The sequence below is a fragment of the Belonocnema kinseyi genome, chromosome 2 (assembly GCF_010883055.1).
Source record: "Belonocnema kinseyi isolate 2016_QV_RU_SX_M_011 chromosome 2, B_treatae_v1, whole genome shotgun sequence".
Lineage (NCBI taxonomy): Eukaryota > Metazoa > Arthropoda > Insecta > Hymenoptera > Cynipidae > Belonocnema > Belonocnema kinseyi.
This window is the reverse complement of record NC_046658.1, coordinates 116,215,473-116,234,192: the sequence shown is the minus strand read 5'-3', so window position 1 is coordinate 116,234,192 and position 18,720 is coordinate 116,215,473. Positions and strand designations below refer to the sequence as shown.

Sequence of the window (18,720 nt, the reverse complement as noted above, 5' to 3'; positions counted from 1 at the left end):
TTCAAAATCTCGGCGTTATTTTTAGTTTGTAGGTTTAAATTTCCTTTGTTTTCTTTCTTTTATCGTGAAATTATAATGAATTGCTATGAATTTCTTATCTTTAAGTACGTTTCCGGATTTCCTAGTAACTGCATATCGAAGCACAATTTTAAGAAAGAGCATTTATACCAAATTGAAAATTTTCTATTTTGCTTTTTCTCCAACCGAGTATATAAGAGACCGCTCTCTTTCAGATTTTCCACGGAACTGTTAAGGAAAACACAAGAAAATGTAAGGGTCGACTTACGACTGCGTCATATCCGAGATTCGTTAAAAATCGTCCTGTTTAAGATTCTCCGAAAACACATAAACACACACACAAACATATATATTGAAAGTCAAGAAAATTTCAATTCCAAATGTGCAAAATTGAAGAAATATAAATTGTAAATCCAGAAAAAGAATAAAAAAAGGCCAAGAAGACTAATTTTCAAGAAATATTCAAATCCGAATCACAGCCAAAAACAGGTATATAAGGAGACCAATCTGTAATGTATGAACTTCACCAAAAACGGTCACTTTTGTGTTGCCAGAAGTACGCACACACACATGTGTAAAATCACACTTACGTATAGTTCAAAACTTTCCGAGCGGGGCGTGCCAACCGCACTACAAAAAAATATGGCCGTCTCCATTGTTTGGTTTTAACATGTCGCTTGAACAAATAAATAATCAATAATATTTTCTTTTGTGAAATGTTTGTGGGATAAGAAGTTATTCGCCATAGAAAAGCTAGGTAGTATGTGTATGAAAATATCAAATTACTTTTACCAACACTATACGTGCGTCAAGTATTCGACGCGTTCGTAACAACAACAATAAACATACAACTTACACCACTCTGAAAGTCTTGTACACTACACTTGAAACAACACTTATTGGAAACTTTCGCTTTTTTGCAGCGATTTTGAATTTTAACATCCTTGCCTTTATTCACAAACTATTAATTGCTCAACCATTATTTATTTTAATTTGATTCCCGTTCACATCGGCAGCCATATTTTTTAAGTGCAGTTGGCACGCCACGCTCGGGAAGTTTTGAACTATACGTAAGTGTGATTTTGCACATGTGTGTGTGTCCGTACTTCTAGAAACAGAAAAGTGTTCATTTTCCTTTCTATTAGTTTCATCTCCTTATGTCTATTCTCCATGGAACAAATCTTCAGTTTTTTATCGACCCTGATGTAGACTTCAAAAATTGTAAAAAAACACTATTTGGTATAAACTAACCAAAGTGCAGACTGTGTATTCAGTAAGTGTAGGTGATGATTTTTGGGTTAAAGATTAGTGAAATAAAGTGAGAATATTAAAAATTGAATACCGCGAGGATTTTGAAATTTATGAAGGACATTTTTTTGTGAAAATAGACGAAGCCGTCTGACATATAACCTATGTCAAAAAATATTTATCTCAGATAAACTTTATCTTTTTCAGATAAATTTTATCTTTTTTCAGATAAATTTTATCTTTCGTTAGACAAACGTGATGCAACGTTTTTATCTTTTTGAAAGATAAAATTTATTCCTGGGGTTTACTGTGTAAGGATTAAATGTCACTTTCTAATAGAGAATAATTAATATTTATAGTTTTTGGGCACTTAGGAATTGCTGATTAAAAAATAGTCTACACGCAAAGTTTTTCTTTGAAAGAGGTATGATTTTTTATTTTTATTTTACAAATTGTACATCTGGTTTACATAATAGTATATCTGGTAGTTATATATTTGCTGAATATTTATTGGATACCTAATAAATCTCAGTTAATTCTGACCTTTCTGATCAATGTTTAGGATATACATGTATAGGTAGTTTTTTTGTTTTTATCCGTTGTTTCCTTTATGCAGTGTCCTGAAAATAGGTAAATTTTGTCAATTACAAAGAAGAGTAGATAATAAAAAAAGCTTTTAAATCTAAAAAGATATAGGTAACTAAGAATAAGTCTCTTATAGTCAATCAGATTGTTTTATATAATAATTAAAATTTGGTTAAATATTTATAAAAATAAGTTTACTTACTGTTAGCTTCTTCTTGTGATTTGTACTGACCCCATTTTTTTACTTTGTTTTTACATTCAAATACTGATAATGGTTCAAATTTTAGTTCCAATACATATGATTTCGTGCATGCGCCTGTAAACAATGTTAGGATCTTCAATGTTTATTAAAAATTTACGCACGGCATTTTTGGGAATTGAAATTAAAGAATAGAAATTATTACACGATAAATAAGTTATATTGTATACATTAGCTTGTTATTAACTTCAAGTTCCGGAAAATAATATAGTAAAAATTATTCTTTTTATATGCACAAAAAGTTACTATACATGGAGACAAAGTCAACTGAATAAGTTATACTTCAATAAGTGTCAGAGTTTTTCTATGTGTTGCTTAATAATAAAATTCATTTATTCACATTGTTGTAAGTTGCTTTTTTAAAACGGCAAATTACTTTTCTGTGCCACAGAAAATTTTAAAGTCTTCTATGGCGCAAACAATAGGATCTTGAACTCACCCTCAGCTACACTTTTGTCATCAAACGCAAGTACACAATTGCAAATAAAGTAACAGAGAATAATCGAAATTAAGAATCGCATTATTGTGAATGTTAACAAAATATTTAATTGCTCTTGAACTGTGTAACTGAACAAGTGAATATTTCTTGAGTATTTTTGTGTTATATATGCAAAATGAATCTTCATTTATTCATGAAAATTGTAAAATATGGCATTCATGATTACACATATTAAATACTGAATGAGTAAATAATAATCCAGAAAAAAACATAGTGGTATGCTTTTTGCGTCTTTGCGATAAATAGTGTGTAGATAAATATTAAAAATTAAAATACCGATTTGGGTTTACCATTATAATCCCTATATGCCAAAAATAAATAAAATTTCATGCGACAATTATATATATAGAGCATATAAATACTGGGAGAAATGATGCATGCTTTTTATTTGTTTTATACAAAAAAATGTCTAGAACAGATCGAAATTATTACAAGAATTATTCTTGGTATAACAAAAAACTCGTTTTATTTTCAAACATTTTCATATGTATTTTAAAGGAAAACTTTTATGATTTGAGAAAGTTACAGAATTTCCCTTATTGTAGCAAGGACATTTCAGTAAATTTAATATGAATGACACAATTTCTTCCACATACTCACAATACTTTAGAAATTAGCAGATTATTTGTTTTTATTGAAAAATATGAATTATTTCTGGATATACTATTTATGAAGGTAAAATTAAATTTTTCATAATACTCTATTTATCGCGCTTTTTGGACAAATTTCTCACATAAATGATTAAATTATTATTTTTATATCAAAATCTTATTTCTAAAGTTCAAGAGTGAAAAAAAGTTATATTTATGTTCATGGTGAAATTTAGCACAAACGTTTTATTTTATCTAGTTATATTAAAAATCAAAACTTTGCTTTACATATTGATTGCTGCAATATTAAAAATGGTTCAAACGTAAATCCAAAACCCGAAAAAAGGTAAAAAAAATTTTAATCCTCACAAATAACTTCAGAATAAAATGAATAAAGATCAGGCAGAATTCATGACTCTTTGGGAAATTTTGTTTTAATAGGTGAAAAGATGTAGAAACTAAAAACAACAAAAATCGATGAAAAGGTTTTTTTTTTTAATTCTCGCAAAACCATTCTGAATACCTTGAACAAATGCTCAAGAAGAAATATTGACACTCTGGAAATTTGGTCTTGTTAGGTTAAAAGGTATAGAAAATGATGAAAAATTCGAAAAAATAATAAAAAATAGGGTTAATTTTGTATTTAATTTTTGCAAACACATTTTGAATAGCAACTGAAAAAAAGTTTTTGGTTCAAAATTAAACTACTTAGATGAAAGTAGAACTGTATTGTTAATTTTTTTTCGTTGAAGATTCATCACTTTCGTTGAAAAACTTTTTCTTTCTTTTGTTCAAAATTTAACTATTTTGTTGAACATTCAACTATTTGGTTGAAAATTTCTGTATTCGCTTAACATTTTTTTATTTTTTGATAGCATAATTATCTTCTTGATGACTAAGTCACATTTTTGGTTCAAAATTTAACTATACTGTTGAAAATTCATATATTGTATTAAAAATTATTTGTTTTCTGTAGAAAATTAAACTTTTTGGTTGAGTCAATCCCCTTTTACTTTTAATTCATCTAGTTTGTTGAAAATTTGTGATTTTTGTATTACATATTTAGCTATTATATTTTTGTTATAGAATTGATCTTTTATAGTTGAAAATTTATTTAGTTTATTGAAAAATCATATTTTTTAAACGAGAAACCAATCATTCTTTTAGAAAATTCATGTTTTCGTGTTCTAAATTAAAATTTTGTTTAAAAAAGTTCGTCTTAACGACGTGATAACTTAACACTTTGTATCAGATTTTTTTCTTTATTGATTGAAAAATCTTTCTTGAAAAATTTAACTATTTTTTTTTTAAATTCATATTTTTTGGTTTAATTTATTTTAATTTATATTAAAAAACAAATCATATGATTATAAATAAAAGCGTGTGTCGTAAATATAAAACATTAATATTAATTATTTGCTCTTAGTTTTTTTATGTTTCACACTTTTGGTAATTTTGATCAGTCTAATTTCTCAATCCGATCTGCGCAGCAAGTCAGATAAATGCTGGTACAATTCCTAAATTATGATGTTTTTGAAAATTATGAATAATATTTGAAATATTCTAAGAAAATTTACAGAATGATTTCATCCCATCATATAATTAGCATTAAAAGAACTTAAGACTTCATCAACAAACAGGTGGTCCCTAATTCGTGAACGGTGTTGCGTCGTCAATTAACCTTGAATTTGACACCGCTAGATTGTAAGCGTATAATTTTGTCAATAATTTGACAAAACAATATTAATTAATTATATACGTTTTAAATTTCTTTGTTATGAAATGTTTTTGGAATGTGAGTATTATTGACAAATAAATCATTAATATTTTTTAAATTACTGTCAAACTAACTTGCAAACCAAAAAATGGAAAGCTCGATGGACAGCAGATAATTTTTTTCTCGATTGCGTGTCATACACATGAAAAAACTTTTAATCAGGCTTGATAAAAAAATATACATAATTAATTCGGTACTCAAATAAAGTTAATGATGCTTAAGAATAAATGATTATTTATCAGATAAAAATTTTTTGTTTAAAAAATATTTTTAAGACAATAAACACTAATGCTAATAGTTTTGTATTCATCTTGTAATCAAAAGACAAAATAATAAAGCTTACAAGTCTATTAATTTTTAACTGTAAACATGTTTACAAAATTACACTTTTCCAATCTAAAAGTTCAGAATTTGGGCTTTTAGATTTTTTAAATCAAGGGTTCTTCAAAAGAATCTTATGTACTTTTACAAAAAATACTCTTTTTTAAGAAAAAGTCATTTGTATTTTTGACTTTCAGTTAAAAAAATTAATTTTTTATTTTAAGAGATAATTTTAGATAAGAAATTGTGAAATTTCACGTCTGAGAGAAATAATCATCAAGCAAACAGAAATATCTTATCTGAAATATATTCTGCGAAATAAATTTCTTTCATACAAGGAATTTTTGGGCTAAACTAACAAAACAGAATTGATGCAAGGGCAACACGAAACACATTTATTTATGAATAAATGGATGTTTTCGGCACATTTACACGATAATAAAGTTTTTCGAGGCCTCTACCGGTTTATTTTCCATTTTTAGTTTTATTTATTAATTGTTTACTATTCATGAATAATTGTCAATTATTAATTAATAAAAATTAATGATGAATTAATCATGTTTTTATCAATGGTTGGTGTAATACCCTGCTATCTATGGAGATCCTACATTTTTCCGGGTATTCGTTATTTGAATATTTAAAATTTTGAAAACAGTAAATGAATAAAATTAGTCAGTTTTAATGACTTCCTCTCGCTTCATACCGTAAAAATATTTGCAAAATGTTTCCTCACGCCTTTGACGTGCGTGCACGGCATGAAAAAAATGCAATAAAAGTTTTATACGTGGTGAGCATTCTATAAAACTTGGTATAAAAGGAATTTTTGCGTCATTGAGCGTACAAATTTAAAATTCAAAAATGGTGGATTCACTGCGGTAACAAATTTTTTTTTAGAGATCCTTTGGGACGAGTTGAGATATTGAGATATGACTCATCCTCCAATTGACACCGCTGTACCGGAACATTGATATATTCATGGAGAGCGAAAAGTTTGTGCTCTTCAATTTTTTATTCTTTCCTTTGTTAATGCAAATTTTCAAGTGTGTATGTTTGGCAATAAATATTATTACCTTCTCAATGAACTATTTTTCTAGGCAGAATTTAATTCGACTATTCAAATTTGATTTGAATTTCCTATGAAATTCCATTGACCACGTTTTTTGCACGTATTTGTCACATAAAGGCATTACATTATTTTATTTTTATGTAAAAAATGTACTTTTTAATTTTATCTATAAGAAAGATATAACATTCATGTGCATAATAAATCTGAGAAAAATTCAGGATCTATAATGTTTTTACAATAACTAAAAAATAACGATTATTTTATATTTGTGTTAAATTATTTAAATTTGAATAATTATTCTTAAAAACCAAAACTTGCCACAAATTGGAGCTTCTCTTTTTATATTATGATCCTATATATAAAAACCCGTAACCTCCATAAGTTGCACATGGAGAAGAGTTTCTTACATGGTGAACTTTTTCTTCATTCACGTCGTTTATGGTGACCTCTTTTTTAAATCTATAAAATGAATCGAACTAAAAAACTACATTTCTACTTTTATCGATCATCGATAATTATTTCGAGTTATTTCTGTTTATTTTGACTTTTAATAACATCTGTTATTTCGTAATGAATTATTATTATGCATAATATTTACATTTTTTTTCTCATAATTCTTAAATTGTTTAATTAAATTATTGAAGATACTTTTCACCAAAATGTGGAATCATTTAACAGTTTTTATATATAGGATTCTCACTATTCTCAGTCAAGGTTAATTGCCCATTCTTAATATATTAATATACTTCGAAGCTATTTTATTTTTAACTTTGAATTTTTTAATATTCTGCCTTATCATAATATCTGAGATATATTCATTTTTAATTTTACATAAGTGAGGCATGAAACATTTTTTTCACGCTTCAGGTATAATAATATATTAATGATTTTTATATTTGCAAATTATAAATTTGAATAAAATTATATTGTACATGCTAATAATTTTTTATAACAATATTATATTCATATTTCATATTTTAAAATTATTTACAAATTTAAAATGAAATACAAATTTAATCAATTTTCACTTAGCTTATTCAATGTTACATGAATAATTATTTAAAGTTTATTTTAAAATTTAATTTTGTTAAATAATATAAAAGATTATTAAATTACTAGATAACTTGTGAAATTATTAAATTTGATAGTATTATGACATAAATTAAAATTATATATGTTCTAAAAAAATAAAGTTATCATAAACTAAATTAGAATAGACAACGTTTATTATTTTAATGTTTTCTTTATATTAATTATTATATTTAATGTAATCTAATGAAAATTTACTTACTATTTAATATTGGAGCTATAATAATTCTAAATTTTACATAATTGAGTCTATTTTTAAATTAATCACAAATTTAAAATTAAATATAATTTTAATAAATTTTTAATTGGTTTATTCAATGTTACAGGAATGATTATTTAAAGTTTATATAAAAATTCAACTTTGTGAAACAATATAAAAGGTTATTAAATTACTAGATATATTGTGAAATCATTAAATTTGATAGCATTATGATATAAATTAAAATTAAAAAAGTTATTAAAATCTAAAGTTATCATAAGCTAAATTCGAATTAAATAAATTTATTATTTCAATGTTTTAATTATATTAGGTATTTAGATCCGTTATATCTTAAACAATCCCGCCAATTTTACGTTGGTTATGGCATTTTTTCAAGATTTTAGATTCATTCTTTGGTTGACGATTGAAAATTAACCATTTTTTTCAAAATTTGTAGCATTATTTTTAAATATCTTACAACAATTTTAAATTTTCTTTAAAAATTAATTTTTCAAAATGAAAAAAAAAATTCCCAGGAATCTCAATAAAAGTTTCTTATTTCTTTGAAGTCTTTTAAACGTTTCAAAAAACTTCTAAAACTTTTGCGAAATTTTCGAAAATTTACATTTTAATTTTTGTAAATCTTTTCAAATTTCAAATTATTTCTTAACAATATCCAAAACATTTTAAACTTTAAAATATCTTTTAAATTTATTTAAATTTTTTCAAAGATTTTATTAATATTTTGCAAAATAAAAAATTCTTTTAATGTACATATATTCCAATTGGAAACGAGTCAGGTGGCCCTCCCTGTTTACTTTTATGTCCCCCCGAAATCAGTCCAAGATCAGTTCTCGATTTCTAATTTTTGCGATTTTTAATGGGCTGGTAAATAAACAAAAATCTACTTCATAGTTTTGGATATTCCCATAAATGTCATTTAAGACTTAAAAAACAAGAAAAAATTTTTAGTTAATTTTTTATCAACATTTTATAGCTGTTTCTTGTGGTCAATGAAGAGTCCTCTTTTTTATGGCGGGTATGGTTGCAAGTGATTGGAACGTCTGAAACCAACAAATCAAACGGGATTTGAAGGAGTACATGTTTGGCTAGGGAATAGACTACGATAATTTATTTCGGGCAAAAATGTACAAAATGGCGGACCTTAGGATTTTAGTTGTCAAAAATCTAACTTTTTTTAGTTAAAACTCAAGATGAAAATTAAAGATGATCTTTATCAATCTTTTTCATAATAGTCTAAGTTATAGCTATTGATGTATAGAAAAACATATTACAATTTTTGACTGATCAGTCGAATATTTTTTGAGTTACAATACCCGCCAATCGCAAAAACACTGTTTTGAGAAAAATGCGTGTAAGTTTTGTGAAGCAATTTTTCGTGTATAGCACCTACTTACCTTCAATCAGCTATTTCAGGTCCATAAAAAATCCCTTCTGACTCTTCAAGCAGGTAGTCACATAGTGAGCCGAAGGGGAACGAATTATGGCGAGTGTATTATGAATAGCTGACAAAACGACCGTGTAACTGCGCGTCGAGCTTTTGCGCGCGTCTACCGTGCATTGGCTAGAACTCCAAGAGTATGTCGAATTTTGACTTGAGATTTTTAGGAAATATTCTTAAAAAGTTATAGGTTCGAATAAGATAATAAAAAAAAATTCGATTTTTTGACCCCGAGAATGAGGGGGGTACCCTTAAATTATCCCATACATTTTAGAAAACATTTTCTATTGTCGTGAATGTTTTTAAAATGATGACGAAGCTTCAAAATTTTTATTTCCATATATTCAAAAATTTACATTTTTTCAACTTAAATTTTTTTTCAGTTATAAATTAATTTTGAATCTTTTTCAAACTTCTAAAGATCTCTTAAACTTACTCGAATATTTACACAATTTTTTAATTTTGCTAATTGCATTTTTTTGCTTAAAAATTGCACATATTCATTTTTGAAATTTAAGGAAATAATTTAAAATGTTTTGAAATGTTTGACAATTTATTCTTAAAATTTATTTTTTAAACCAGAAATCATTTTAAATTTTCTCAAGAATTTAAGGAGTTTTTTTTCTTGCCGGGAAACATTTCGATTATTATTATTATTCTTTAATATATTATTTAATTAATCTTTAATTTTTCATAAACCGGAAGTTTGCAGACTCTTTTTTTTAATGACTAAAAAAATTAAAGCCTCATCCAATCACGAACATGGATTTTCGCATGACAATAGTTTCAAATTGTTTCCAGTAGTTTGGAGATAGTTTCGAGATAAATCAAAAATGGCGCCATGAGATTTTTAATAATTGCATGAAGTTAACCGAATTTTTTAAATTTGAAAACAAAACTATCGCGATTTGTTATGTCAACTTGCCCTAAGTCATTATTTTGTGTCATTTTGTGGTTATTATTTTTTTATGTTAATGTTTGTAATAAATAACTATTTAATTTACCTTAACTTGATGTAATATTATAAATTGTTCATTCACGTGTACAAATTTGAGAAAGGAAATTTATTTTACCTATGAAAATGCCTCTACATTACGGAGACATGGTCAGTAAAATGTTTTAATCATTTTTTAAAATTATTTAATAAGAATTGATGAACATAAAAGGTGATAATTTCAGGGCATTATTAAATCAGAGTTTCCAGCTACTGAAGAAATATTTACCAGAAAGGTTCGGCGGCCTGAAAAATCATCAGAGTATTATCACAGTCGTCATAATATGACAAAATGCCAATCTTGTATTAGGTGTGAGTTGCCAAAATTTGAAACAGAAGCTCCTATTCATGAAAAAAGGAAAAAGCACAAAAGTCAAGTTCAGCAGTGTCCACCTTGCCATTGTCATTCTGAGACTACGAAATATTTAATAGAAAGAGGCTCCAGAGTAAAGTAATTAATTTAAATAGAGTTTTTTAAAGTGTACTAATATTTAACGAATAGCTTTTTCTTCACTTTGATTTATTACTAAATTATAAAAGACACTTTAAGCTTCTTAGAGACCGTTAAAAAACTACGTCATGCGGTATTTGGAAATCTTTTTCCACCCCTCCTCTTTTTCTTTTCACATCATCACACAAAGCTTGAACTCTCAGGGGGCCAGACAAATAGAAACACCCTCCCCTCTCTAAGAAAACATTTTTGTCTATTAATTATTTTTTTAAATCCCTAAAATAAAACATAATGAATCAACAGACTTCGTAGCCGGAACTGATCTTGAAACAAAGGAAAACGGATCATTTTTCATAAACATAGAAAATTTTCAAATAAAAAAATTTATTTTTAATGAAACAGTCGAACTTCTAAGCTGAAAAATCGAATATTTTATAAAGCATTTGACTTTTAAACCCGCAGTGATGAATTTCCAATCATAAAATATGATTTTTCAATCAAATAGTTCAATTTTTAACTTAAGGAAAAATGTAAGTTTAGAACAGTTGCATTTATAACCAACTAAGTGAATATTCAAAAAGGTTTTTACCAAAAAAGATTAATTTTTAACTTGAAATAAACCAAAAGAGACGAATTTTTGACAAAATAGTTCAATTTTCAACCTAGAAAGATGAATTTCTATCTAAAAATATGTCTTCTTAACAAAATAGTCCGAAAAAGTAGTTGAATGTTAGATGAAAAAGATTGATTCTCAAAAAAGAAAACATAATAGTTGAATTTCACCATAAGAGATGAACTCTCTTCGAACAAAGGAATAGTTGATATTTCAACTAAGAATCAGGAATTTTGAACGAACTAATTGCATTTTTAACCATTTTTAACTGTCAAAATTATAAAATTTTCTACATAAAAAGACGAAATTTTCATAATATAGTTTGATTTTTAAGCCAAGAAGATAAATTGTCTTCAAAATAATTGAATTTTTAACCTGTAAATGTGAATTTTCAACAAGAAATTTCATTTTTAACTAAATAATTTAATTTTTACATAAAAACAATCAATTTTCAATTTTGAACTAAATAGTTTAATTTTTAACTGAAAAAATGAATACTTAATAAAATAATTTAATAGTTGAAGCTTCAACTAAAAGTGATTAAATTTCAATGTATGATCAAATAGTTGAATATTCGTAAAAAACTTATTTATAACTAAAAAAACACATTTTTAAAAAATTGTTAAATTATTAACCAATAAAATGAAATTTTAACTACTTAGTTATGCTTTGAATAAATTAGTTGACTTTTCAACCGAAAGAGATGAATTTTGAATGAAAAAATAATGGATGAAGCTTCAACTAAAAACGATCAATTTTCAACCCTTGTTGTTTCAACCCATAATGGAATGGTTAAATATTAATTAAAAATATTAGTTTATAACCACAAATACCAATTGTCAACAAAGAGATTGAATTTTCAACCAAAAAAAAAAAATGAATTTTTAATAAATTAGTTCAGCTTTGAACAAATTCGTTACATTTTTAACCAAGATAGATAAATTACCGAAGAAAAATTGAATATTTGAAGTTTGAACTAAAATTAATAAATTTCCAATAAAAATGTATTAGGAAAATTTACGGTTTGAAAGATTAATTTTAATTACAGAAAATTAAATTACCAACAGAATAGTTAAATATGAAAACAATAAAATGTATTTTGAACAAAGTAGTGAAACTTTTAACAAAAAAAATGAATTATTAATGAAAAATTTAATAGATGAATTTTCGATTGCAAAAAAAAATTTTAAAAAGGGTAAACCTTTAAACAATTAGTAGAATTTTCACCAAAAAGAATTCTTAACTGAAAACATAATAGTAGACTTTTCAATTAAAAAGACTTACCTTTCAATTAAAAATAGTCTGATTTTCTTATTGGGTTCTATTAATTTAGTACGTATTTGAGCAAAATAACGAGAAAAACAAGAAGTGTCTTGAAAACAGGGGAAAAAGTAGAAATCCTTTAAAAAGAGGAAAAGAGAGAAATAGAGGAAAGAGTGTGAAAGTCTGTATTGAAATACTTTACTTTTAAAATAAAACCAATGATTTCCATTTTTTCAAACATTTAAAAAAATTAGGATGTACATGTATGTTTTTTATGCGTTTTATCACATTCTGTGCCTACCCCTCCCCCTGGGTCACAAATCTTGAAAAAATCTGCCCTCCTCGCAGTGTGTCGTAATTTTTTAACAGTCCTTTTTATATAGCCTGAAAATTTTCTAAAGTAATTGATTTTGTAAACGTAGACACACTGATAATTTGGAAGCTATGTTAGAACAATATCAGAATTATTTGGTCGATCCACAAAATTCTCCAATAAAAAGGTCAAAAAGTCCTTTTTCACTTCCTACTGGAATGCGCTGTCGACTGTCAGGGGATATTCATGGTTCTAAAAGAACACCAAGTGCCGGACAGCACCAATCAAAGAAAAACGAATATTGCGAAGAATTGCATGAAATCCTCACAGAAATAATTAATTTGGGTTTAGTGGATGAAAATATGGAAATTTGCGGTAAAGATACTTACAGAAAGGAACATTTTCAACAAAATGAACAGGTAATAGAACATTTTTTACAAAAAAGGGTTGAAGATGAGTGAGAGGTATAATTTCTAAAATTGCTTCAACTAAGAAACCATATTTTACTGCGTGGTGAAAAATATTTTGAAAATTGTTTTTCTAAAAAGGAGACAAGGGTAAACTAAATATTTAACAGAAATGTGGAAGAAAGTTGGCTGTTGCACGTTAAAATAAATGTTTTCCCTGCTTACGTACGTAACACATTTGCGGCCCGTTGATCATCTAGTTTCGAAGGAGAGCTTTCTCTTGAATAATCGGTCCAGATACTTTGTCGCTCACTTGAATAAGCCATTCGAAGACCGCAGCATCCAAAAGAACTTCATTTTCTTGCAACTATGTATCCATAAGTCAAACACCTTGTAAAAAAACACATCAAGTGGGAAGCACAAAACTTTTTGTATAGCGCATAATGATGACGCAGGTTCTTAATCAGATATAGAAGAATTTATTGAACAGAAACTCCCTGACTTTTATAAATATTAGATTAACTTTCCGCGAAAAATGCAGTTTTCACCATTCGCACGTCAATCATTGGCAGTTTAAGATTACAAAACACTACATTGGAACTCTGAAGCTTGAAGTCGATTGGATCAATACTTCTTCTTCTTACTTGTCAATCGTATTGGGTAGCTACGATAGCGCCACCAATTCAGTAGAAATTTGAATTTCAATCAAATATTAACAAGGAATCTTATAGTATATAAATAATTTTAAACCTTAGCATAACATTTTCGAGTGAAATTAATTGATATTCACTGCTCTTTTTCATTAACATTGTTCCAATAACTTTAAAATACTTCCTCGTGATATATATTCATGTGTCAGATGGCACTGTAGTCTAAGTCAAAGACAGGCTTATTTGATCGCGAGAAATGATCCGATCATTCCAATCGGCTTCAGTTGGCTTAGGATATTGGAGCCCCACTGTTGGTCGACACGAGCTCACCATCGTGCTTATTCGCTATGTGTGTGTTTCCCGCTTCGAATGAACTGTTGCAAACTCGCAACAGTAAACCAATAAAGCCAAATTATTTCTTTTAATGATTTTATAGGATTTTTTACGCGCTTCTAATTGATTATAATCATTTTCTGAACAAATAAATATTTGGCCTTAAAAAGAAATTTAAAAAATTATTAAATTTTTTTTTCGAATTTGGACCACTTTTTTGGGCTCAAAAGAAAAATTAACTTTTTCCTCTGTGGATCTTAAGATTAAAAAGTGAAACGGCATTTGTTTATTTATGAAAATAAGCGATAAGTAGTTTTTTGAGTATATCGCCTGATACGATGATTTAAAAATCTTTTAATATTCGTAAAATAATTTGGTATTTTACATTTTCGACAGGAATTTTTGCGTCATTTTTACTCTCAATAGGCCTTTATTTTCTCAATAAATTCTTATGATGTTTAAAAAAGGCATAGAAATCCTAAAGAAACTGTAAAAGATTTTTTATAAAATTCGAATATAAATAAAGTTGTGTAACGATATATTTAGAAAATCTCGTAATCTTTTTTGTTAAAAACCTTATGAGAAATAAGGATATTTATTAAAGAGCGACAAGATTTCCAAGATTTTACATTTTTAAAGAATTTACGTTTTTTGTTTTGTTAGCATCTTTTTACTGGATTTTTACAAGAAAAAAATCATTGGATTTTGAAGATCCATAATTTTTTAAAACAATTTCCAATCTTTTCTATTTTAAAACACAAATAATTATCATTTGAACAAGATTTAGAATATTTTTATAATGTTGCATTACGTTATTTTTCTAGTTGGCAGTTAGCGTTTTATACGAAAAATTGGTATTCAAAACAAAAATTATTATAATGTTTAGAATCTTCCAAAAATGTTGAATTACTTAAATATTTGTTCAGAATATCCAGAAAAAATAACAATAAAAATAGTAGCCAACAGAATATAAATGTAGAATATGCAATTCCTCTTAACTCCTTTGCAATCGAAGTACCTAGCTTGTTAGCTTTAAGTAAAGATAAAAGAGAATCAGAAACAAAAGTATTTTTGATGTTGCTTCTTTCTCTTCTATTCTTTCTCTTTTTCTTCTGATTTTGACTTTCCGGAAAGAGCACTTGTGCCAGCGATTGTCGTAAAGGGAGAACTTCCTGAGAGCCATTAGGATAACAGAATCTGAGATCCATCTTACCTCTATGTAACATTCCCCAGGCTGAATAGGAAAGGCGATTTCGTATATTGCTGTTCTTTTAGAAAAAGCACCCGATGTTAATTATTAATCCTTTAGTATGTTAAAAAATTACTCCATTCAATCTATTGATTAGATTTTTATGGCATTCAATTGGTGAACGATAAAATTTCAAATTTATTAAGATATGTAGACAAATTTGAGCCCTAATTAAATATTGCCTTCCATTAAATGAAAAAATGACTAATCATTTAATGTGTAACAATATTCTTGATAAGGGACAAACAGTATTTTTGCGTGATTAAAAAAAATGTCTTCTTCTTCAGCGAAGAATTTTACAAATGAAAGTTATCCTAGTATTTTATTTATATTTTAAGGGATTTTTTGTGTGAATTTCGATACATATTTTCAACTAATTAAAAAAATCGATTGAAATATATTACTCATAAAATCAGCAAAAAGTGGGGATAATCAAATTACTTTATCCAGCAAAGTTTTTTTCAGGCATATTCGATAAATTTGATAAAATATTGCTTTTGCCAAACTTCTGCGTTCAATATGATAAATTATAGGCAAGATTGCGATATCTGTGGCGACAAACTTTAAATGCTGATTCCTGTAGGTTTTCTTCGAGAAATACGAATTTGAAACTTTATAGTTGATATATCAAATAGTATTCGAGATATAGATTATTTCCTTTTTTAATTTGAAAATTTTCTCAATGTTGATATTGATAGGGGATTTTTTCCGAAAAAAACTAATCAAACAGTTTTAACCAATTTTTAATGTATCTCGAGGTTTACTAAACATTACGTAAAGGGGATTAAAACACGCTTAAAATCCCTGGTAAGTAGGTAGGGTGCGGCTGGAGTTTAGGCGTCGCTGAAGTCAATCTACCACCAAAAAGGGATATAAAAAACGGAAAAGCCCTTTGGACAGTAGGGACGAACGTAGGTGGGCAAGAGGGTGTCGCCGAAGTCAGTGACCCCCCGAAAATGGATATAAAAAACGGGTGGCCCCTGGAAAGGGTATAGGTGGCGGGTGGGCGTCGTTCAAGTCAATTTACTCCCCCGAAGGAATATAAAAAACGGATTTTCCCCTGGATAGGGGCAAGGGTGCAAGTGAGGGTGGAAGTCGCTAATGTCAATTACCCGCCGAGGAGGGATATACAAAATGAGTCGTCCTCTGGAAAGGGTGTAGCTGGAGGGTGGGTCTCGTTCAAAGCAATCTACTCCCAAAATGAGATGTAAGAACCGGGTGTTTCCCTCTAAAGGGGGAAGAATTTGAATGGGGAGTGAGTATCGTCTAAGCTCTAAGCCAATGTAATTCTGAAAATGGATATAAAAACGGAAAGCACTTCTGAGAGGGGGGAATGGTGTGGCTAAAGAGTGGGTTTCGCCGAAGTCAATATACCTCCGAAACGGGATGCAAGAAACCGAAAAGCCCCCTTGACAGGGGGAAGGATGTAGGAGGGTGGTTTCACCCAAGTCACCCCCCCCCCCCGATAAGGCATACAAAAATGGGTGGTCTTCTGGAAAGGGTTTTGCTGGAGGTTGGTTGTCGTCGAAGTAAATCTACTTTTGAAAAGAAATATAAGAAAACGTGAATCACCCTGGAAAAGAAGAATGGCGTGGATAGTGTTAGTTTCGCCGAAGTCAATGTAACCCCGAGAAGGGATATAAAAAGTAGGAGGGTCTTCTGGAAAGGGGTAAGGGCGTGGCTGGAGGGTGGATGTCATCCAAATCGATAAAAAAGTTTTAGATTCTTCTTTCTCTTAACAAATACTGTCGGAATCCATATTAAAAATTTACGTGAATTAAAATAACAAAATTGATAATTAAAGCATAAAAATTCGATACCTCGAAGGCCATGTGAGATATCGATTTAAATATTTTCTATTCGTCTTTTTTGAAAAAAATGTATAGGAACTTATATTTAGACTTTGTCACCACAAATATCGTAATTTATCTGAATTATGCAATCTACTAAGGGATTTAGTTGAAACCTTCAATTAGAAAAAAACTTCTTTGGATAAAGTGAAATATGAAATTTGTTGTCGGACATGTATGTGCTATTTTACGATTTAATATCTGAAACGAAAATAGCAAAAAATTTAGTTTTTTCAGAAAGAAAATTTCAATTTGGTTAAAGATTCAAATCTGAAATCAGTTTGAATAACATTTCTAATTTAACAAACAAGTATGTTTAATAATACATAATTAATGAAGAAAAGAAGACAACAAAATAGAAAAGAAGGAACTTCAAGTGCCTGCGTATTTAAAAGACGTAGGTTCGAATCCCGCCATAATTTCAGGTGTGAAGTTTTCTCAAAGTGGTTTACGAGTTTATTTTTGAAGCGATATTGTGTAACCTAAATTTTCACATATAATATAACTATTGAATTGATGAAGAAGAGCATTATTGCTTGTGCATTTGTTTATGCAACACCGTTTTCTGGATGAATGTAAGATTAAATAGATTAAGTTTTATGACTTACGTTTTTGAAAATACTTTTAAAATATTCCTTAAAATTTGTTTTTAAATGTATAGAATTTCATGAACAAACAAAATAAATTTTGAAAATGATTGCTTGTTCGAAGAAGTCTTAACAGAACATGTACAGACGTCAGTTTTTTTCAAATGCTTGAATTTGATACTTAATTTAATATTAGATTTAATATTTCATACCTCTTATTTTACTAAAAAATTGCAACTACTTTTGAATCAGAATATTAAATTCTATTTCTGCGTAAGTTACAGATCATGTTATTTAACAAATATTTTTTAAGTTAAGTAATTTATTATTATATTTTTTCGAATATTAAAAACAAACTAGTTTGGTTAAATTTGATCTATTGATTAGAAACAAGCAGTTTATTCGGCAAAAAATTAACAGGAATGTCTGGAACTTAGGGATTTAAATAATAATTTATTTAGTTCTTTAAAAGAGTTCTTGTTTACTGAATGTTTCAAACAAGAAAGTTCTCTCATGCTTTCGTTTTGATCATGGTTCATCCAATTACTAGTCAATCGGATATTCCTGCTTATCAGCGAATCAGGGTAATGCACTTTTCTTTCGATACTAGATTAAAAAAATTCAATCCAACTAAATCGATAAACTCCATCCAGTGCACTTGACACTTTGAATAATTTAATACAGTTACAACAGAAAATAGTGTGCAATTTATTCTCGCTTCGTTGTTATTTGTTAAAAATGATATAATCAAGATTTTCATAGACATCTTTCATTTGATGAAATTCATTTAATAAGATACTAGGCAGTCTGATAAGTAACTGAAAATTCTAAGAGATGGCATTAGTATTCACTAATGTGAACCATTTTCGTCGAGCTTGATCCTTCAAATGACGCCTG

At 27.8% G+C, this 18,720-nt stretch overlaps 1 protein-coding gene across 2 annotated transcripts in view; it reads left to right on the top strand.

Moving 5' to 3' along the window:
- Positions 1-10,040: 10,040 nt before the first annotated feature.
- LOC117167391 overlaps positions 10,041-18,720 on the top strand; it is a 27,099-nt gene continuing 18,419 nt past the window's right edge. Inside the window, exons 1-3 of one of the 2 annotated variants that reach the window (XM_033352283.1) lie at positions 10,041-10,218; positions 10,309-10,558; positions 12,857-13,166. In XM_033352283.1, the coding sequence (XP_033208174.1) occupies positions 10,392-10,558; positions 12,857-13,166 (477 nt within the window). In that variant the 5' untranslated portion in view covers positions 10,041-10,218; positions 10,309-10,391. Of the gene's footprint in view, positions 10,219-10,292; positions 10,559-12,856; positions 13,167-18,720 lie in introns of both variants that reach the window. The other variant, XM_033352282.1, reaches the window with a different exon arrangement.